The sequence below is a fragment of the Emys orbicularis genome, chromosome 7 (genome assembly GCF_028017835.1).
Source record: "Emys orbicularis isolate rEmyOrb1 chromosome 7, rEmyOrb1.hap1, whole genome shotgun sequence".
NCBI classification, from domain to species: Eukaryota; Metazoa; Chordata; order Testudines; family Emydidae; genus Emys; species Emys orbicularis.
This window is the reverse complement of record NC_088689.1, coordinates 83,585,090-83,606,345: the sequence shown is the minus strand read 5'-3', so window position 1 is coordinate 83,606,345 and position 21,256 is coordinate 83,585,090. Positions and strand designations below refer to the sequence as shown.

Sequence of the window (21,256 nt, the reverse complement as noted above, 5' to 3'; positions counted from 1 at the left end):
AAAATGTGGATTTGAAAAATCCTTTCATTTGGCAGTAATCGAAGACGTTATTCACAGAGGTAGGACATTTTGTAAGAGTATTTTTAGGCTAGCTGTGCCACGCTAAAAATGAGACTGTAACTTTGTAAGATTTTAGCCCCCAGTCCTACAACTGGATGTGCATAGAGGGAATCTTGCAGCTGCGTGGAGCCCTGTTGAAATCAATGGAGGCCCGCAAGAAGTGCAGGGGTCTCTGGGGAGAGATCTAGTTGCAGGACTGGTGCCTGGTTTGGCTTGCATAATCTGTTTAACGCTTCATGTGCTGATTGTTGTTATCATGTGTGTATGCGCAGGGCCCAGTGCACCTCAGTCAGGTGGAAGAGCAATTCAAATGTCATTTATTGTCCCTTGTTTTTCATTATAGAAAAAAAGTATGTAATAAACTGGGCTTTTGTTTCTAGAAACTAAAGCCTGCCTTAAAGCTGAGCAAGGCTGAAGTGGGACTTGTCAGCTTGGATTTATTTTTGCCCAGATGTTTGAGCAGAAAAGTTTCTGGGGTGACTGCAAAAAAAAGCTCTGGGGGGAAAATGGTAAATGGGGGTGGAGGGGCAGAGGGGGGTGGGTTTGGGCTTGCAAAACCAGCAGCAGTCTGGAACCAGGGCTTTTTTTATTGGACCCACAGAAGCTCCGTGGGGGTTCACGGAAAAGGCTCCCGTTTATGGGCCCATCTCTAGCTTTTAATGAAAGCAAACATGCTTTTTTGGTGCTGTCTATAGTGTAGAACAGAGCGCGTGGAGAAGAGAGGGAGTTGGATTGTAAATGGTGGGGCAAGGACCATCTTCTTGTTCTGTTTGTACAGCGCTGGCACAAGGGGCTCCTGGCCTGTGCGTGGGGATTGTAAGCGCTACCTGCGGCACTAGAAATGCTAATACCTCAGCAGCAATCCGATCAATGGATTAAACCCAGGGTGTGAGTCTCCTCTTAGACTGGTTCCAGTGGCTGTACCCTGGCTTTACACTGGGTGAGAGCAAAGCAAGAATGGCTCTGGCTTGCAGCACTGATGGAACTGGGTCCTTGAGCTGTGCAATCTCTTTGGAGTGTAAGGAAAAGGCTGCACCCTAAGTCCTGAGCAGCCTGGGGGGCAGGGTTTGGGGTGCAAGGGCCCGATCCTGCAGGTGCCCCACGGCTGGGCGCGCAGGGGTCCAGCCCCAAGTTTTGCTGGTACCCTGGGGGGGGGGCTGCCCCCCTCCCTACTGCCCCCGGCGAGAGGCGGCTGCCTGCGGGCTGTCCTAGCGCGGGGCAGGGGCTGCGGCGGGATTGGCCGGCCGGGCGGGCGGACTCAGGCTGCGCCCACCCCAGTGCCACTGAGCGCAGAGCCAGGGCGGAGCAGGCTGCGGCGGCCGGAGCTGGGGGGCAGCGCAGAGGTAGGGCCCGGGCGGCGGCCGGCCGGGGCGGGGAGCTCACGGGGCAGTCTCCCCCGCTCCCCGCATGTTTACTTGGGGCTGGGCAGCCGGAGCTGGAGCCGGGAGCGCCCAGGGGCCGCGTGGGGGGCCAGGCACTGCTCTGCCCCCCCCCACCGGGCACGGCCCCGCTCCGAACGCCCCGGACTCCTCAAGCCGGCCTGCCCCCAAACTCCTGCCCGACCCCCTGAGACCTGCACTTACCCCTACTCCGAGCGTGCTTCTGCCTCCCACCCCTGCCTACCCCACGTACCCCGACCCCTAACGGGACCCCCACCCAGCCCTAGAGACCTGCACTTCCCCCAATCCAGGCATGCGCCTTCCTCCCATCTCTCACCCCATACAATCTCCTACTCCCATGCACCCCCGAGAAGTGCAGTTACCCCTAACTCCCCACCCTCCCTGCACTTCTCCTTACCCCGACCTTCAGCCTCCCCCCCCCCACATCCTCATCCTCCCCATGCCAGGCTACCCCCAATGCCTGCCCCATTGCACCCCACTGACCCCTAGCCCCCCACTCTAGACACCCTCCTACCCCCATGTACCCCACCCACGCCTCTTACTCCTAGCCAATCTATACTGCCCTCATTCCCACACTTACCCTTACCCCCACAGACCCCTAACATCCGTACCTCTTCACCCCCCCCCACTTCCCCCAACCCCTGCCTCATACACATGCCTGCTTCCACCCCCTCCCTCATTCCCACTCACCCGGACACCCCACTTCTAGCCTCCACAGTACCGACATACCCCAGACCCCCTTGTTTATCTCCCTTTCACCTCTGCTAACCCCAGCGGCCTACTTCTACCCTTATCCTCATCTGCAGAAGGGGATACTGAGGCACAGAGAGACTAAGTGGATTGCCATAGTGTCACAGTGGGACAGCTGTGAATAGAACCCAGAGTCCTGACTCCCAGTCCTTGTAGTACAGGGGTGGGCAAACTATGGCCCGGGGGCTGCATCCAGCCCTCCAGATGTTTTAATCCGGCCCTCGAGCTCCCACCGGGGAGTGGGGTCTGGGGCTTGCCCTGCTCCGGCACTCCAGCTGGGGAGTGGGGTTGGGGGCCAGTCCCACAAGCAGCTCTAGCATCCTCTGGTCCCTAGCGCTAACTGCCTCCCGCCACAGATACCATGGCAGCTCCTCCTGGGCACGGTGGCACAATGCTGCCTTCCAAAGCTCCCAGGGTACTTGCTGTCGTGAGGAACGATCCCGGATGGGGATTCTGGCTGCTTCCCCGTGTTGGTGACACCGTGTCTAGCAAGTTAAGCCGCTGACGTCAGGCAGAGCTTTGGGAGGGACGTGCCTGTGTGTGGATGTGGTGCTGTGGCTTTGGAACGAATCCTGACTGGCGAAGCTTTGAAAGCCCAAGCCAACGCTCCCCTTACACATACAGGTCTAGATTCAGCCCTGCTGCATACAGCTGCTTCATTGGAGATGGTGGAGTCATGCCGGGGGAAATTTGGCCAGTACATTTGATGACAAAGTCTATTCACAGCTGTTCAGGATGGCGATTTTATCCCTTTCCCCTGTGCATCCTCTCTCCTTCCTCACAGGGCCCCGATACCCCAGCAGATGGACATCATGTTGCCTGAGGGAGACTCTAAAAGGACAGGGGAGAAGGTCAGAGGCCAGGATCCCGGGGAGCATCCTTCAGTCACACTCTTCCGAGAGTACCTGAGGCTCAAGACAGTCCAGCCCGAGCCCAACTATGGTAAGGAGGCTGGTTCCCTTTCTTTTACCAGGGCAAGCTGCTGAGGCAGCATGAGCACTGGGGGAGGGTTATGCCGCCAGCCAGCAAGGGAGATGGCCAGACAACTGGCTCGCTGCTGCGACGGCCAGTGGCAACGTTCTTGCCTCACATGCTGGGCACAAAGCTCTCAGCACCCTTCTGGAGCGTCGTTGGGCTCTTGTTCCCAGCTGCTCTCCTTCAGAAGACGGGACAAGGGTGCTGCCCTGTATCGTCTGACGAGGAATCCATGATCATCTGGTAGAACCACTTAGTTCTTAAAACCATCCCCTCCCTGCAAAGACACCTGCTTGTGGGTGGAAGCGAGTTGGTGGGTGTGAATCCAGAGGAGTCCATGTCACCCAAACCACCCCTACCATTGGCTCTGCTTGGCCTCCTCGCAACTGGCCAAAGGTGGAGTTGGGCCATGGGGGCTGAAGTGTCCTGCCTCGCCAGCTCAGGGCTCGGGCCCGTGCTCAGTGCAATGTGAGGGAAGCTGGATAGCATCGCTGCTGCCTGTGCTGGGTCCGCCTGGTGCAGAGCCTGAGACCTCCATCGCTGATGGCACGTGAATGCTGAAAATATTGAGTGTTGGGGGAGGGGGTGAAAACCCACTTCATCAAAGAACCAAAATTACCAGCCAGATGTTCAACCTTAAAAAGAAGACAGCAGTCGAAATGGAGTGGGCGGGGCATTGGGGAAGGGGTGGGAGTGGGCGGGGCAATTCACATTGAAATTGTATGCTAATCTCTCCGACACTGGCGGAAAGTTCCCTGAACCTTGGCAAATGAGCAGCTCCCTGGAGGCAGAAAGAGTCCTAGTGAGACTTGTTAGTGATCGTGCAACCCAGTCAAGAGGCCTCACAGCTCATGCTGGCCTCTAGAATGGGAAACTCCCTGGTAATGTGAGATGGGGACTGAAATTCCAGGCTGTGGAACAGCCTTCCTTGAACAGCGCCTTCTGCTGCCCCTGGGATTTGGGAACCTCCTTGCAGGAGCTGCTACACTACCTGTCTCACCCACAGCTGGGATGATGCTTAGACTGATTCTCTACTGCATCACACCTTGTCATTCATGCCTGGGCAAAGTGGATGGAAAATGTGGCCAGATCAGACCCCTCCACCCCCCACTCACTCACACTGGTCTGTCTGCCTAAGAGGCACGTGGCTGCTCTTTGGACTCAGCTACTGCACAAAGTCCACATTTCGGAGCTCTCTTCCACATGGGGCCACATCTCCCCCTTGTTCTGAACGTTAATCAGTCACAGAGCAGATGGATTTGAATCTTGGGTCCAGCAACAGCATCTGCCCAGTCCGTGAGCCAACAGAGTTAAGACAGATGATCTTTTTATAATGTGGTTTCCCCCTGTTGGAGTTGGCTAGCCAAACCCAGTTGAAGCTATTTTAGCTGGTGCTGTATTAATCCTCATATTGGATGGACTGGGAGCTTTAGTTTCATATCGAGTGAAATATAGTTCTCATTAAACCAGCATGTAACATGGCTGTGGGTTAGTAACTGAGTGTGTGTGTGTGTGATTGTGCATGCATGTGTCAGAGGAGATGCCTTCCAAGGGTCTGATCCAAAGCTCATTGAAGTATTATTTACCCCTTCTCATAACACAAGAATTAGGGGTCACAAATGAAATTAAGAGGCAGCAGGTTTGAAACAAACAAAAGGAAGTATCTCGTCACACAACTCACAGTTAAGCTGTGGAACTCTTTGCCAGAGGATGCTGGGAAGGCCAAAAAAGGTTCAAAAAAGAACTCCCCTTGCTGTACTGAGGGTCTAGTGAAGACACAGGCCTGACCTGCGCTAGAAAATCAGGTAGGCTTAACTACGCCGCGCAGGGGTGTGAAAAATCCACACCCTGGAATGGTGTTGTGTAGCCGACCAAACCCCCATTGTAGACAGTGCTAGGTCCACAGAAGAATACTTCTGTTGACTTCCCTATCGCCTCCTGGGGAGGTGGATTACCTTTGCTGATGGGAGAACCACTTCCGTTGGCGCAGGTGGTGTCAGCTAAAGGAGCAGAGGGGGCATATGGGGCGAAGGGGAGAAGCAGCAGGGATTAGGGGCCTGACAAAATCCTGAGAACCTGGGGGGATAAAGTCTATTAAATATGTTCAACATCTCTTTAAAGCCTTTGCTCTATTATTTGTAACTCCTCCTCCCAACTGCTTTCCTAGTGGCAGATTATGATTGTGCTGCAGCTGCAGCAGCACCTGAGGCCCCAGCCAGAGATCAGGAACTTCTTGTGCTAGGCACTTTACAGAGTGGAAAGCTGAGCCTTGCCGTGTTATGTGGCAGATCTCTGAGCCGTGGCAGAGGCTGTATGAGTAGATTGTTGATGTTAGGCCTGCTAATACATCCATTCTTGGGGCTTAGTACTGCAATCGTGTTCCGTTACTGACAGCGCTGTGCTGGGAGTTGTGTGCTTGGCTGTATAGACCGGGCACTTCCCTATCGACCACATAGACTGCGTGCCACATTATTCACCAGGATGGAGCCTGGGCATGACGACCTTTGTGCAGTCTGCGCTTCTGACGTTCTTGCAGCACTGCTGCTCCAGAGGGTTCCCCCTTGTGGCAAGGGGCCTCTGGAGATGAGACGGGAGGAGCTAGAGTGTGGAGACAGCCCCTTCCTAGTGCAGGATGGGGATTCCCGGATGGGAGAGATGCAACAGGTGCAAGGAAACAGCAAGGGGATTCCAGCTGAATGTCTGTAACTTTCCTGCTTTCTCCCTCTCTCAGATGTGGCCGTGCGGTTCCTGGAGCGGATTGCAGCCGAGCTTGGCCTGGGGTGTCAGAAAGTGGAGGTAGGAAAAGTGAACCCACCCACTCCTCTGCCCCCACAGTGAAATTCATTCCCGATCTGTCCGAGCCTGAAACCACCAGGGGGTGTCTGGGGTGCCCCCCGCTAGGCATCCTCTGTACAGCACAGCTCCAGTCACGGTGCTTCCGCCAGTACTGCCAGGTGGCAGATGTTTCTGCACCAAGTCCCGCCTCAGAGACGCTCCCCTTTACCATGTGTCTGGGCTCGTTCGCCTCAACGAGCGCTTTTGTATCTGTTTTTGCTGCATGAGTTAGAAACGTAATGCTTCCCATTCACTGGAGAGCCGTCTTCCTGCCAGAGAGGTCTGGGTTGCTCACCTTACCCCTTTCCAATGCTAAAGTGGCACTGACAGTGCTATAGCCTGGGATCCTCCAGGAGGATCCCAGCAAACCAGGGAATGACTGAGTAAATCGTTCAGCGGTTCCCATCTAAAAAGAATTGGTGGGTCTCAGCCAAGTTCTCAGTGGACGTGTCCTCATCACCAAATTCAGCCTTGCAATGAGCACTCCTTGGTACCCCTGTGGGCACTGCCAGGGTGGACGTCCCTTGCCCTTGGCGGTCCTTCCAGATCTGGGCTGAAGGCCATTGGCAGCAGCATGGAGCTGGCCTGCACTGCTTGTGCCAGACTCATTCTTTGGGTAACCAGAGGACTCCTGTCTGCAGATGCCAGTCTTTCAGTTGCAATTAATCCCCGTAAAGACGGCTAGAGCGACCTGAGCATGTCGCACTGGAATCCATCCCACCTGCACCCATGGAAGAGTCACCTGGTCATTAGTGTCCTCCGGCGTGGAGTGAATACATGGGTCACCACCAGTAGCGTAGCTAGGGAGAGAGCGGCCGCTCCCCCACTGAGCACAAGTGGCGCCTTGTCAATTTCTTGGCGCCTTTTTACTCACCCGGGGGAGCGATAAAAAAAAAAAAGGCGCCACCTGCTGCAGCGCTTTTATTTTACTCACCCGACGGCGCTCCGGGTCTTCGGCGGCGGGACCTCCACTCTCTCCAGGTCTTCGGCTTCATTTCGGCGGCGGGACCTTCAGTGCCACCGAAGACACCCGGAGCGAGTGAAGGGCCCGCCGTCGAAGACCCAGAGCACCCGGCGGGTGAGTAAAAGCACCGCAGCGGGTGGCGCCTTTTTTTTTTATTGCTCCCCCCGTTCCCTCCACCTGGCTACGCCACTGGTCACCACCAGGAGCTAAACCTCAGCCTTGTTGGGTAGAGCGAAGCGTAGGTCCGTCCTAGATACACCAGGGCAGAGTCTGACCTCAATTACCCCAGTGCAAGTCTGGAGACGGTGGAGTCGCTCCATATTTCCACTGGTGAGACCAGCAGTTGGCCCTTTATCTGCTCCGTGGTGCACTCCATGTGCTTCGTCCCAACCTGCACTGGCCAGTGTAGATATAAAACAGTATCGATATTAATAATTAGGCCCGTGAGTCCTCCCGCCAGCACACCCTCTGGCCCCTACTCCAGAGATTCACTGTGCTGCATTGGCAGGTACCCGTAGGACTGGGAAGAGGAGCCCTCCCATGCGTGGCACTCTAGCTGGAGCTCTGGGCAAGGAGAGGCTACCCTCTCAGACCCTTGATTCATGATCCTTGCATTGGGAGGCCAGGCCAGGCCAGGGCGCTGTTTGTTTGCTCCCCCCCACCCCCCCCCCCCGTTCATAGCAGGAGAGACCCTGCGAAATGTGACGATGCGAGCGGTTGTTTCCATTGGTGTACAAATCCCTTGCTGTCGGTAATCCCCTGCAGACTTGGCCAGCCCATTAATCTGCTATTACAGGTTCTCGGTCTGTTTTTGAGTCGATCCATCCCGACTGTATGTGCTGTAATTAGACTGGGACTTAGCAAGGTCACATTCCTCCGAGGAGGCCTGGGGTGACACGACTTTCTCTGCGACTTGTCGGCGCAGGAATCCCGACCGGCAGAAACTTGGGTTAGGAAAAATGTGGGGAAGTTCCCTGAAGACAGGATCTCGGTTGTGTGTGTGTTGGCTAGATCCCCAGAGCCATTCGGAGATGCAGTGCGTGCCTGGATTTCAATACTTTTAGTGATTGCTGAGCCCATATTCTTTCAAGGCCTCCTGCCACTGGCATTTGCTGTTGGATTTTTTTACTGAGATTCCATAGCCCTCATCAGTTTTGTCTAGTGTTCTCTGGGGTGGCCCAGATCAGTGTTTAAGGTCCCTTGCTTGGGGGATTGGATGGTTCTGGGGGTACAGAGCGTTCCCTGCTTGTTCACCAGCTCCTGTGGTAACACGCTGCCCTTCTCTAGCGCTTCTCATTCCAGGCACAGCAATCCAGGGTGTTGCTGTCCGGTGACTCTTCAGTGAAATGAAATGGGGGGTCTTGGTGCAGTTCCTAGTGGACCAAGAACCCAGGAGCTCCTTGCTTTTGGGTCACCCTTTTGGGGTTCAGCTTATCTGCAGCTTCTGGCATCCTTGCTCAGGGTGAGGGTTTGCCTCCCTGACCTCCGCAGCTATGAGTCCCACACGCTGACCCTGCCCTGTAGGAAGAAGTGTTTCCTTTTGATTGGGTGCCCGTTTATCAGCCATTAATCGAGTGACTCCGCTGTGTTCTCTCGATCCAGGGCAGCTCAGAAAGGAGGAAGAAATCCCCTTCCGGGTCTTCAAGCTCCCAGCTGCATCATTTGGATATGGCTTGGGAGCCCTCCGTAGTTGAGGTGTCTTTATGGGAGGAGGTTGCGTCCTGCCTGGGATCTCTCGATCCAGTTGCTCGGAGGGCCCCATTGCCATCCGAGTGCCTCGCAGTTACCGATGGATTTATTCCTCGCAGCACCCCTCTGAGGCAGGGAGTTGTAATCCCAATAGCACAGGTGGGGAGCTGAGGCACTGGGGAGATGCAGCGACTTGACCAAGGTCACTCAGGGAATCTGTGGCAGAGCTGGGAATAGAGCCCAGGTCTCCTGGTTCCCAGTCCAGTGCCCTGTCTGTGAGACCCTCCTTCCTGTCCTCCTAGAAGGGAGAGGAGTCTCTTGTCCTTTGAAATCTGCTCCCTCCCAGGCGAAACAACCCCTCCCTTTGCAACAACATGTTGTATGCGAACCCCGCTGCCCCTCCTCATCCTCCCCACCCAGGGGCTGCTCCGTCAGCTCCTTCTGTCTGCCCAGCTTCCCCGACCCACAGCAGGGTGGAGCATGCCCTTCCGCTGTAACAGACTCCCTTTTGCTTCGCAGGTGTGCCCGGGCCGGGTTGTCACCATCATGACCTGGCAGGGCACGGACCCGCAGCTCCGCTCCATCCTGCTGAACTCGCACACGGATGTCGTACCGGTATTTGAGGTGAGGGGCTGTGTGTGGGGGGGGAGGGGCTCACAGCTGGGATTTGGCTGCTGCCCATGGGTGGGCAGGGGGCGGTTATTTGTCCAGAGGGGAAATGGGAGTGTCCCTCTGCAGAGTGTTTCTCAGCAGCTCAGGAGGATGCCCAGGGGCACTGCTGGGCCGGAGGGAGACCTGGGCCGTCTCTGCTGAGGACCTGCGGCATCTGCACCCTTTGTTAATGCAAACACAGCGCCACCTACAGTAGAATGAGGGGAACTGTGAGCCTTTGTCAGGATTGCTGTTGCCCGTGGTGGGGTCTGCCCAGGGAAAACGCCTTCTGCTTCCATTTGGGGCTGCCCCTTCCCTCACCCCCACTGTGTGCTAATTTTCAAGCTGAGAGGCTGGTTTGATCCAAGGCCCCATTTAGCCCTTCGCCTCTCTGCTGCGATGGAAAAAGACGCTCACTGGGATAGTGCTGCCTTTGGAGCCCGTCACCTTATTATTTTAAAATTGTCTCCATTGTGCACGGGACTCCCTCGTTTGCTTCTTGCACTGTGGCAATAAAGTTCTGATGCTTGCCCCTTGATCAGAACCCTGGCTTGTCTGGCTGTATTCTCCAGGAGGGATCTCTGGCGCTCACCATCCACCACCACAAACTTCAGTTGCTACCTTTTGTTATTTTGGGGGTTACTTACTATGAAGTCCTGTTTTCCTATGGGCTGCATTAGGCTCTCACTGTACTCGATTAGACGTGCACCTGCTCTTTGTAATGGATGTGTTGGAGTCCAATTTGTCCTGAGAAGCCCCACTGCAGGAGGCCCCGCTATTTTGTTGAAATTGCACAGGGTGTTTCCTGTTAACATGGTTGCATGCATGGGGGTTGGTCTTGTCCATTATTGCTTTCCTATCCCTTCAGATCTGGACAGAGGCGTGTTGGCAGCAGTGCGTCGGAGAAGCCTGCCCTGCAGCTGCCCATACTGTGCCTGTCTTGCCCTTCGGTCTCCAGCACTGTCAGGCTGGCATTAAATCACACTCCCATCCCTTTTGCCCCCTCCCACACCATCTACCTCCTAATGGCTGAGGTGCCACCTAGCACATCAGCCCTGTTTGATGCTTCATCCCTCCAAACCAGGCCTCTCTCCATCTCCCAAACAGGGTGCTGTCCCTTTCTTTTATGGGGATAGGGATCAGGTGCGGGGAGATCAGCTTCTTGTCCTGCCCCTCTCCTCCATGAAAAAGTCAGGACGCCATGCTGGGAGCCAGCCGGACTGTGCTCTTGCCCTCCGGCAGCGCCCGCTCCCCATGGGGAACCCTTCTGTGACACTCAGTGCTGGTTTCTTCCCTGCAGGAGCACTGGACCCACGACCCTTTTGAAGCCTTTAAGGACTCTCAGGGTAACATCTATGCCCGCGGGGCCCAGGATATGAAGTGTGTCTCCATCCAGTGAGTGCAGCCGGCCTCCTCCATTCTCTGTCTTGTCTTAGTTCTCCATTGCCTCTCTGGGGCAATCGAATGGAGCTGAACGTCCCCCTCTGCACACAGCTCCATCCCTCTTGACTCATGCTCGCTATGAACCCTCGGGCCAGATCCTGATCTTGGTTACACTGGCATAAATCTGGAGGAACTCCCCTGAGCTCAGTGGGCAGGTGTTCTGGAATTGTCCCATGCTGGGCGCCTTGCCCCTGGCTGTGCAGCTGCTGGTCACAGCTGGAAACGGGTGACTGGGCTAGGTAGGCTGGGCCGGTCTGGCAATCCCTGCCAGTAGCTGCATGATGCAGTAGACATTGGAGATCCTGAAAGCTCAGCAGATGCCTCTTATCGTCGTCTTTATATATTGTCCCAGCTTGTATCTGCCTGGACATATAACTAGCACAGGGCTGGGGGGCTCTGCTCCCTGCATTGGCTGGCTGGAGTGGCCAAAGCCCCGTGACACCTGCCCCCCATTCCTGGACACCCAATATGTTACCTGCTCCACACTAGGCCCCTTAATCTTTGGCTGATATCAGGTGTGGGAAAACCAGGGGCTGCAATCTAGGGGTGCAGCTCCGTCCATGCATCTTACGCCTGGCCTGGAGCACTGCCTGAGCTCAAGGTTCTTGCAGGTACCTGGCGCATCCAGCATCCTGACCAGTCTCTCCCTGTTCAGGTACATCGAGGCCATCCGGAGGCTGAAGGCCGAGGGGAAGCGCTTCCCCCGAACGATTCACATGACATTCGTGCCCGGTAAGTGACTGGCCGCTCTTCATGGCCAGCTGGTTGCTAGAGTTTGGCTAGAAGGGGTGAGAAGGTGGGGCTAGAGATGGGAGCTGCCCTGCCTCTTCCTTAGCTTTGGGACTCCCCTGACCAGCGCTTTCCTGGGAGTGAAACACGCGGAGAAACCAAGCGCATCAAGCCTTGAGCATGTTCATGGGTGGGAGTAAAGCATGTTGAGCTCCTGGCCTGGAAAGCACTGTCCGGATCCAGGCCCTGACGTGTCCTCCTCACTCACTGTTCAGCCCTGCTCCGCAGACTTCCTTGCATTTAAGGCAGGCTGGAGTGGGTGACTCTGTGCCAGGCTCTAGGCTCTCATGGGGAGCTTTGGCGAGGCAGCGTAAGAACGCTGGGGAAGGAGGTGGAGACGAGCAGGGAGCTGTTACTTGGGGTAGGTTGGAGAGATTGCAGACCCCAGTTCAGTCCCACTGATGACTGCTGCGTTTGGCAAAGCACTGATGGTGGCCCTTCCTCCCACTGCTCCAGCATTACCCCCACCCCCGCTTTCTAAACTCTCGCCATGAGCTGAGTAGTTCCCATGAGATGGCAGACAGCTGGGGCCTGGAAATGCCAGCGTTGGGGAAAACAGCTACTTTCCCCCGCCTTGCATCGGTCGCAAGCTGGCTGCTGTGGGAGTTGGACTGGCCAGAAGCTGCCACGGATCCCGGTCTGCCATGGGGTGCTCTGGCTGTGCCACTAGCTGGGGTGAAAGGGAGGGCTTGGCTCAGCCGTGGGGCCCAGCAGAGCTTGGCGGCCACTAACTCTGTGCCCTTCCCCTGAGCGCAGACGAAGAGATCGGGGGCTTCAAGGGCATGGAGCTGTTTGTGAAGCGACCCGAGTTCCAGGCTCTCAACATTGGCTTCGCCCTGGATGAAGGTGCGACTCCCTGGGTGTGATGGCGGAGGAGCCAGTGGGAGTGCTCTGTGCGAGGGGAGGGCGGGCAGGGAGGGACTAAGCTGTGCCTTGGCGGCCGGCCCCTCTGCAGAGATGAGCTTGGCCCCCTGGCCATTAGGCGGTAGATGGGCTGAGATGCATGAAGGGTTGGTGGTGGGGATAAAGGCGGCGTCCTGCGTAGGCATGTTCCCTCAGCCCAGGGCCCAGCCTCGCACCCTGTCTTGGCAGGTACTTGTCTCATGGGTGAAGGATGTTGAGTGGCTGGGTCCTCTGCACTCATGGTGCCTGATTGGGGCAGGGCTGGGGATCTGGAGATTTCCCCCCAGGCCCTAAATGGCAGCCAGCGGCTCCCCTGTTGCATTGCCATGGCAGCAGCTGGCAGTGGCTGCCTGGCTCCCACTCCACCACAGCGACCTGTCTTCTCTTTCCCTCCCCCAGGCCTGGCCAACCCGACGGACACCTTCACTGTGTTTTACGGGGAGAAGTGCATCTGGTGTGAGTAGGGTCCAGGACATGTCCCCTCATTTTGTTTCTGTCTATCTGTGCGTTTCTAACATACCCATCATTGTGGTGTCTGGGTGCCAGGCTCACCCACTCTCTCTCTCCCCTCTCTCCTAACACGTCTCCCCCTCTCGTTGGCACTTGCAGGGATTAAAGTCAAATGCGAGGGGAACCCAGGCCATGGATCCCAGTTCATTGAGAACACGGCTGCTGAGAAGTTGGTAAGAGAGGGCGCCCTCTTCTGGGGGGTGAGGGGCTTGCAGTGCCACCCACCCTGGCTTCACCCACCTGCCCTCTCGGCAGGAAGGGCAAGTGAGTGTGACAGAGAGTGAATTGCAGTCCTCTTGCACCAAGGGAGAGACCATCAGCTTCTCTCTAGCAAGGAATGGTGTAGAGTTCCCGGGTGCAGGGGAGATCCCTGCCATTCCAACCCCAGCCTCTGCCAGCAGGGGGCACTATGAGGAGTGGGGCAGGAGCACTGGCTTTGGGGGGAGCTCCTGGCTATGTCAGCCCCAGCCTCTCTCAGTCAGAGCGCCCCTTGTGGCTCCTGTGTGGGAGCTGGTTGGTTTGTTTCTGGGCAGCCCTGGGTGAAGGGCAGAGCTGCTTGCCCTGATGGTGCAGGCATCTGGGAGAGCCGGGATGTAGCTATAATACGCTGGTCAGGACACTGACACCCCCTGTTCCCACCACAGAACAGAGTGATCACCTCCCTCCTGCAGTTCAGAGAGAGTGAGAAGCAGAGGTAAGAGGCAGCGCTGCATGAAACCTGTGGCTCGTTTGGTCTGCAGGGAGAAGGTGGACGTCCTAGCTCCAGAGGATGGGTTAGGGATGCACACACAGGCCGGGGACTCAGGACTCCTGGGTTCTGTCCTCAGCTCTGCCATGGACTCCCTCTGTGTCCTGGGGCGAGTCATATCACTGCTCTGTGCCTCAGTTTTCCCATCTGGGAAATGGCTGTGATTATCCTGACTTGCCTCCTGGAGTGGGTGGGGCGTGAGGGTTCATACACTGATCTCAGTAGGGTGCTTTAAGATCCAGGCAGAGGACACAGGGAGCATTGTTGTGAGGGCAGGATCCAGGGCCTGGCTCCACGTGGCAGAGAGCGTGTCCGTCCCAGTGACCCACGCGTGTCCTGGCACTGTGTGTCAGTGCACGTGGATGTCACATTGATGGCCCCAGCCCAGGCGAGGCATATCTCTGGACCTAGCTCTGCCTTCCCCTTGGTCTGGGTGCAGAGTCCTTTCCCAGGGGAGTAGTTGGGGCTGAAAGGCTCCAACAGACACAGATCACAGACGCTGAGTATGACCCCTCTCCCCCCCCCCCGCAGATTGAAGTGTGACGAGCACCTCACCCTGGGCGATGTCACCTCCCTCAACATGACCATGCTGAGCGGGGGCGTCTCCTTCAATGTGGTGCCCTCGGAGCTGTCCGCCGGCTTCGACATCCGCATCCCGCCCACTGTCAACTTGCAGGTACGGTGCCCGCTCTGGCCGGGGTCCCGTTCCCCCAGGGAGGGGGTGGGGTGCACATTCCCCCAGGTTTGGGGGAGATCTTGATCTGTCAGCCATCACCACAGCAGTGCCCGCCAGAAGAGAGGCAGAACAAGGGCTGATGGCGTGGACCCGAGAGAGAACCCCCCCTCGCTCACGCCCCCCTGTTGGTTTGCCCCCTCTCCTGCAGGCATTTGAGGAGCAGCTCACAGTCTGGTGCCGGGCAGCTGGAGAGGGTGTCACCTACAAGTTCTACCAGGTACGGCATGGAACTGAGGAACTGGGCTTGGAGCCGCCCCTTGAAATCTGCTTGGGTGTGTGTAACTTGGCTGGGCACCTCCATGCCCTCACCCTCCCTGTGCAGCCCGTCCCAGTTGGACCCCCACCTTCCTGCCCCACGCTGCCCCCGAGCCTCTCGGCCTCCCACCCCCCTTGCTCTGCCGCCACCCCAGCCTCCTCCCTCCACCCCCCCACCAGGAAGATTTAACACTCTCCCCTCTTTCCTTTGGTGTAGAAATATATGGATCAGACGGCGACCTGCATCGAGGAGTCCGACCCGTGGTGGAAGGCATTCAGTGGGGCCTGCAGAGACATGTGAGTATGACTCTCATGCAGAAAAGGACCTGGGGATTACAGTGGACGAGAAGCTGGATATGAATCAGCAGTGTGCCCTTGTTGCCAAGAAGGCCAACGGCATATTGGGCTGTATTAGTAGGAGCATTGCCAGCAGATCAAGGGAAGTGATTATTCCCCTCTATTCGGCACTGGTGAGGCCACACCTGGAGTATTGCGTCCAGGTTAGGGCCCCCCACTACAGAAAGGTTGTGGACAAATTGGAGAGAGTCCAGCAGAGGGCAACGAAAATGATCAGGGGGCTGGGGCACATGACTTACGAGGAGAGGCTGAGGGAATTGTGGTTTTCTTCTTCGAGTGCTTGTTCACGTCCATTCCACATTAGGTGTACGCGCGCCGCGTGCATGAACGTCGGAAACTTTTTCCCTCAGCGGCTCCCGTCGGGCCCGCAGGGTCTCCCTTCCCGCCAGAGCGGCACCCCGCCCTAGCGTATATATATCCCTGCCGGCCCGACCCTCCCTCAGTTCCTTCTTACCGCCCGTGGCGACGTTGGAACAACTCTATCTCTCGTCTGAGAGTGTCCCTTAGCATAGTGATTAGTGATAGTTATCAGTTCGTTAATAGTTAAGTGTAATGGACGTGAACAACACATCTCGAAGAACAACAGTTACAGAAGGTAAGTAACCGTCTTTTCTTCTTCGAGTGCTTGTTCATGTCCATTCCACAATAAGCCGCAGCCGGGAAATAAGCAGGGATGTTGAAGATGCGATCGAGGACAGCGTACCTATCTCTTCTCCGGTTCCTCCCCTGTGTTTCAGGGACCGCCTGTCCCATTTTTTCCATGCCTGGTCTCATATAACATCAGACCATTGGGTCCTGCGCACGGTAGAGTCAGGCTATACCCTCCAGTTCTCCTCGCCCCCTCCCTCCCACCCACCACCCCCGTCCCTCTTCAGGGACCCCTCTCACGAGCAACTCCTCATGCAGGAGGTACAGACCCTCCTCGCGGTAGCGGCGGTGGAAGAGGTTCCTCGGGATCTCAGAGGAAAAGGGTTCTATTCCAGATACTTCCTCATTCCCAAAGCGAAAGGGGGCCTCCGTCCTATCCTGGACCTTCGCAAGCTGAACAAGTACTTGCAAAAACCACGTTTTCGTATGGTCTCCCTTGGTACCATCATTCCTTCCCTGGATCCGGGGGATTGGTACGCTGCCCTTGATATGAAAGACGCTTACTTTCACATCGCTATCCGCCCGGCCCACCGACGGTTCCTGCGCTTCACTATCCAGCAGCGTCATTTCCAGTTTACGGTCTTGCCCTTCGGCCTGGCAACGGCCCCACGTGTCTTCACGAAATGCATGTCCGTGGTGGCGGCCTTCCTTCGGAAAAGGCGGATGCGCGTCTACCCGTACCTAGACGATTGGCTCCTGGCGGGCCGCTCAGAGACAGAGGTTCGCGCCCACGTGGCACTGGCGCTACAAGTATTCCGCGAACTCGGCCTGTTAGTCAATGTGCCCAAGTCCTCACTAGTCCCCACACAGAGACTGGAGTTCATAGGGGCAGTCCTGGACTCGGTGGCGGCATGGGCGAGTCTTCCCGTATCGCGATTCCTGGCTATCCAGGAGGCCGTGACCTCCATTCAGAGATTCCCCACGACCACGGCCAGATGTTGCTTACAACTCTTGGGGCACATGGCGGCATGCACCCACGTAGTCGGACACGCCCGCCTCAGGCTCCGGCCTCTGCAGTTGTGGTTGGCCCAGGTATATCGCCCCAACAGCGACCCGTTGGACATGGTCGTCACGATCCCGGCTCGGGTATCGAGCGCCCTCCGTTGGTGGCTCGATCAACAGCAAGTCTGTGCGGGGGTCCCGTTCGCTGCCCCGCAACCAGTTCTGACGTTAGTGACAGACGCGTCAGACCTGGGTTGGGGGGCGCACCTAGGGGACCTGCGCACTCAGGGCTTGTGGTCCAGGGAGGAACAGTTGCTTCACATCAACCTGAAGGAGCTGAGGGCGGTTCGCCTCGCCTGCCAGACCTTTCACGCCACCATAAGAGGTCACGGCGTGTCAGTTCTGACGGACAACACTATCGCTATGTTTTACATAAACAAGCAGGGCGGGTCCCGGTCCTCTCCCCTCTGTCGCGAGGCGCTCCTCCTCTGGGACTTCTGCATAGCCCATTCAGTACACCTCCAGGCTGCATATCTCCCCGGGGTCCTGAACGGGCTGGCGGACCGTCTCAGCCGGTCCTATCTCATGCACGAGTGGAGGCTGAGACGGGACATCCTCCGTTCAATCTTCCTGAGGTGGGGGTTTCCCCAGGTAGATCTGTTTGCCACCATGGACAACAGCCAGTGCCCGCAGTTTTGCTCCTTCCAGAACCGCAGTCTGGGCTCTCTGGCAGACGCCTTTGCAATCCCGTGGGGCGGGAGCCTGCGGTACGCCTTCCCCCCGTTCCCACTCATCCACAGGGTCCTCCTAAAAACCCGCAGGGACAAGGCGACGGTCATTCTCATCGCCCCGGCGTGGCCACGACAACACTGGTTCACAACTCTCTTGGAACTGTCCGTGACCACTCCGATAGCCCTCCCCCTCCATCACGACCTCATCACACAAGACCGAGGTCGCCTGCTCCACCCGAACCTGCCATCGCTGCATCTCACGGCATGGCTTCTCTCTGGCTAAGTGAGGTGGAGCACAGGTGCTCTCAGGAGGTCCAGCAAATCCTCCTTGGTAGTAGGAAACCCTCCACAAGGGCGACCTACCTTGCCAAGTGGAAATGCTTCTCCCTATGGTGTGGGCCTCAGCACATCCAGCCCTTGCAGGCCTCGATACCACTGATTCTGGACTACTTGCTGCACCTCAAGCATCAAGGCCTCGCCCCCGCTTCTGTTAAGGTGCATCTAGCCGCCATATCGGCGTTTCACCCGGGGGAATCGGGGATGTCCATGTTCTCCAACCCCACTGTAGTCCGATTCCTCAAGGGGCTGGAGAGGATGTTCCCCTACTCACGCCCACCTATACCCCCATGGGACCTCAATCTGGTCCTCACTAAGCTCATGGGGCCGCCCTTTGAGCCCCTGGCCTCTTGCTCCCTCATGCACCTTTCATGGAAGGTCGCGTTTCTCGTGGCCGTCACCTCGGCTAGGAGGGTATCGGAGCTGAGGGCCCTCACCTCGGAGCCTCCTTATACTGTCTTTCATAAGGATAAGGTGCAGCTTAGACCTCACCCTAAATTCCTCCCTAAAGTGGTCACGAGTTTTCACATGGGGCAGGACATCTGTTTGCCGGTGTTCTTCCCCAAGCCCCATACGGACCCAAGCCATCGTAGCCTGCATACCCTCGATGTTCGGCGGGCGTTGGCTTTCTATCTAGACCGTACCAGGCCTTTCCGCAAATCGACTCAACTGTTTGTGGCCATTGCGGAACGAATGAAGGGCCAGCCTATTTCGATGCAACGCCTGTCGGCGTGGATCGTGCTTTGCATACGCACGTGCTATGAGCTCGCCAACATGCCTGCACCTCAGATCAGGGCTCACTCTACTAGGGCCCAAGCGTCCTCGACGGCCTTCTTGGCGCAGGTCCCGCTCCAGGAGATCTGCAAGGCAGCCACCTGGTCGTCGGTGCATACCTTCACAGCCCACTACGCGATCCACCATCAAACCAGAGATGACGCGATGGTCGGCAGGGCGGTGCTTCAATCAGTTATTCCTTGACTCCTACCCTCCTCCAATGGTAAGCTTGTGAGTCACCTAATGTGGAATGGACGTGAACAAGCACTCGAAGAAGAAAAGACGGTTACTTACCTTCTGTAACTGTTGTTCTTCGAGATGTGTTGTTCACGTCCATTACACTTCCCACCCTCCTTCCCCTCTGTCGGAGTCACCGGCAAGAAGGAACTGAGGGAGGGTCGGGCCGGCAGGGATATATATACGCTAGGGCGGGGCGCCGCTCTGGCGGGAAGGGAGACCCTGCGGGCCCGACGGGAGCCGCTGAGGGAAAAAGTTTCCGACGTTCGTGCACGCGGCGCGCGTACACCTAATGTGGAATGGACGTGAACAACACATCTCGAAGAACAACAGTTACAGAAGGTAAGTAACCGTCTTATTTAGTCTGCAGAAGAGAAGAGTGAGGGATTTGATAGCAGCCTTCAACTACCTGAAGGGGGGTTACAAAGAGGATGGAGCTCGACTGTTCTCAGTGGTAGCGGATGACAGAACAAGAAGCAATGGTCTCAAGTTGCAGTGGGGAAGGTTTAGGTTGGATATTAGGAAACACTATTTCACTAGGAGGGTGGTGAAGCACTGGAATGGGTTACCTAGGGAGGTGGTGGAATTTCCACCCTTAGAGGTTTTTAAGGCCGGCTTGACAAAGCCCTGGCTGGGATGATTTAGTTGGGGATTGGTCCTGCTTTGAGCAGGGGGTTGGACTAGATGATCTCCTGAGGTCTCTTCCAACCCTAATCTTCTGTGGTTCTATGACAAATGGCTATCCCCCAGCCACGCCGCTGGCACAGTGCCGGCAGGCTGGGCTCATCTAGGGGCTTGGAAGCTCTGCAAAAGCGGATGCCTCTCAGCCAGGCCTGGGGTGCAAGGGCAAGCTAAACATGGCCCTCCCCAGCTCTGCTGCATGGGGTTGCCCTCTGTCCCTGCCTCCCCATCAGGCCCTGGCTCCCCGTGGCAGGGGAGAGAATAGCTGCACTGGGAGTGTGTCTCACCCGGGCTCTGTCTCTGTTGACAGGCACATTACGCTGAAGTGTGAGATCTTCCCGGCCAGCACAGACAGCCGCTTTATCCGAGCAGTGAGTGCTGGCGCCTCCCCCCGGTCTGCCTCCTTCCCTGCCCACTGCCCGTCCTGCAGGTTCTGGCTGGGTCTCCCTGGTTCTCCCATCCTCTCCTCCGGCCTCTTCCCCACCCCCTTTTTCTTTCTCTTGCTCTCTATCTTAATTTAATTGGTCTCTGACTCTGCTCCATTATCTAGTTAGGATGGCCTTGGCCTGAGAGTCAGGGCTCCTGGGTTCTATTCCTGCCCCTGCCACCGATTCCCTAGAGCAGGTTACGCCCCCGTGCCTCAGTTTCCCCACCTGTAAAATGGGAACTGACCTGCTGTCAGGAAGTGCTTTGAGAGTCTCTGGCTAGCACTGCTCTGTAAATGTTCTGTATTATTATCCTTCCCATTGGTTAACTGTATTACAGTAGTGCCTTGTGCCCGGCCCGCTACAAACATTGTTTCTTCTTAAGGAAACAGTGTCCTTGGGGGCTTCAGCTAGGACGGTCTCAGATATATGGGGGTGGGGGTATTGAGGCAGTGGGGCTGGGAAGGAGCCCAGGGATGGTTGAGGGGAAGCTGCTTTCCCAGCGGTGAGAATGTGGGGTCTGGTTGGTGCCAACCTGGTAAAAGAGAAGATCGCTGCCCACCTCTGCCCTGCTGCATGGGAGCCCCCCTGCTTGAATGAGCCAGACCTCCCACTGCAGACTCTGGCACGGCCCCCCGCAGTTCAGGCCAGCATGGGACAAGGGCCAGGGCCAGTGAAGGGTGGGAATGCAGTAATGCCGGGGCTGGCCAGGAGGGGGCACCACACAGGGTTGAATGTCAGTGGGGGGCGAGGAATACACAGCTTGATCTCCTGTTTGCAGGTGGCTCAGTCCAGCCCCACCCCCTCATTGGTTCCCCACTCCTTGGACCCCATATAGTTTGATACGGCTGCTAGGCTCTGTGTGGAGGCAGTGACTTCCCCTTTCACTGCTTTGCAGGCTGGTCACCCGGCCCTCGGCTTCTCCCCCATGAACCACACCCCGGTACTGCTGCACGACCACAACGAGTACCTCAACGAACAAGTCTTCCTGCGGGGCATCGAGATCTATGCCTGCCTCCTCTCCTCCTTGGCCAGCGTCCCCCCTCTGCCGGCGGAGGGCTGAGGGGCACAGCAGGGGGTGTGGGATACTAAAGTGAGAGACGGGGAGTGAAAATTCATGGGGGCAGGGGGCAATGGACATACAGGGGCTCGGGTAAGAAGCAGCTGCCCAGGGATGGGCAGGACTCCAGGGTTCCTTGGTGGCAGCACCATGTGCAGAACTACCCAGCTGTGCCAGCCCAGAGGGGCAGGTGCCTGTTGTGTCCGGGGGAAGGGGCAGCTTGTGTCCCTGCCTGTGCTCCAGGTCCCCTGAGCCCATCCATGGAGCCTATGGAATTACACCCGGTGTCCAGCTTTCCAGCCCATGGCTCTGCAAGCTGGGGGGGGAGGTTGCACCCGGGGGCACGACATGCCGGGC

The 21,256-nt window shown here is 57.0% G+C and overlaps 1 protein-coding gene across 1 annotated transcript; it reads left to right on the top strand.

The window, feature by feature from the left end:
• On the top strand, nucleotides 1-20,902 carry ACY1 (aminoacylase 1). Its single transcript, XM_065408015.1, has 15 exons — nucleotides 1-59; nucleotides 2,995-3,152; nucleotides 5,917-5,981; nucleotides 9,193-9,297; nucleotides 10,625-10,719; nucleotides 11,423-11,499; nucleotides 12,313-12,402; nucleotides 12,859-12,915; nucleotides 13,069-13,142; nucleotides 13,614-13,663; nucleotides 14,249-14,393; nucleotides 14,602-14,670; nucleotides 14,926-15,005; nucleotides 19,725-19,785; nucleotides 20,738-20,902. The coding sequence occupies exons 2-15, from the start codon at nucleotides 3,014-3,016 to the stop codon at nucleotides 20,900-20,902; spliced, it is 1,272 nt and encodes a 423-aa protein (XP_065264087.1). The 5' UTR covers nucleotides 1-59; nucleotides 2,995-3,013.
• Nucleotides 20,903-21,256: the final 354 nt, after the last annotated feature.

Excerpts from the sequence above, each read along its gene's own strand:
- ACY1 (XM_065408015.1), top strand. The coding sequence starts at position 3,014 with ATGGACATCATGTTGCCTGAGGGAGACTCTAAAAGGACAGGGGAGAAG. Across the intron at positions 3,153-5,916 it reads CCAGCCCGAGCCCAACTATG|ATGTGGCCGTGCGGTTCCTG; the intron begins GTAAGGAGGCTG and ends TCCCTCTCTCAG. Across the intron at positions 14,394-14,601 it reads CGCCCACTGTCAACTTGCAG|GCATTTGAGGAGCAGCTCAC; the intron begins GTACGGTGCCCG and ends CCTCTCCTGCAG.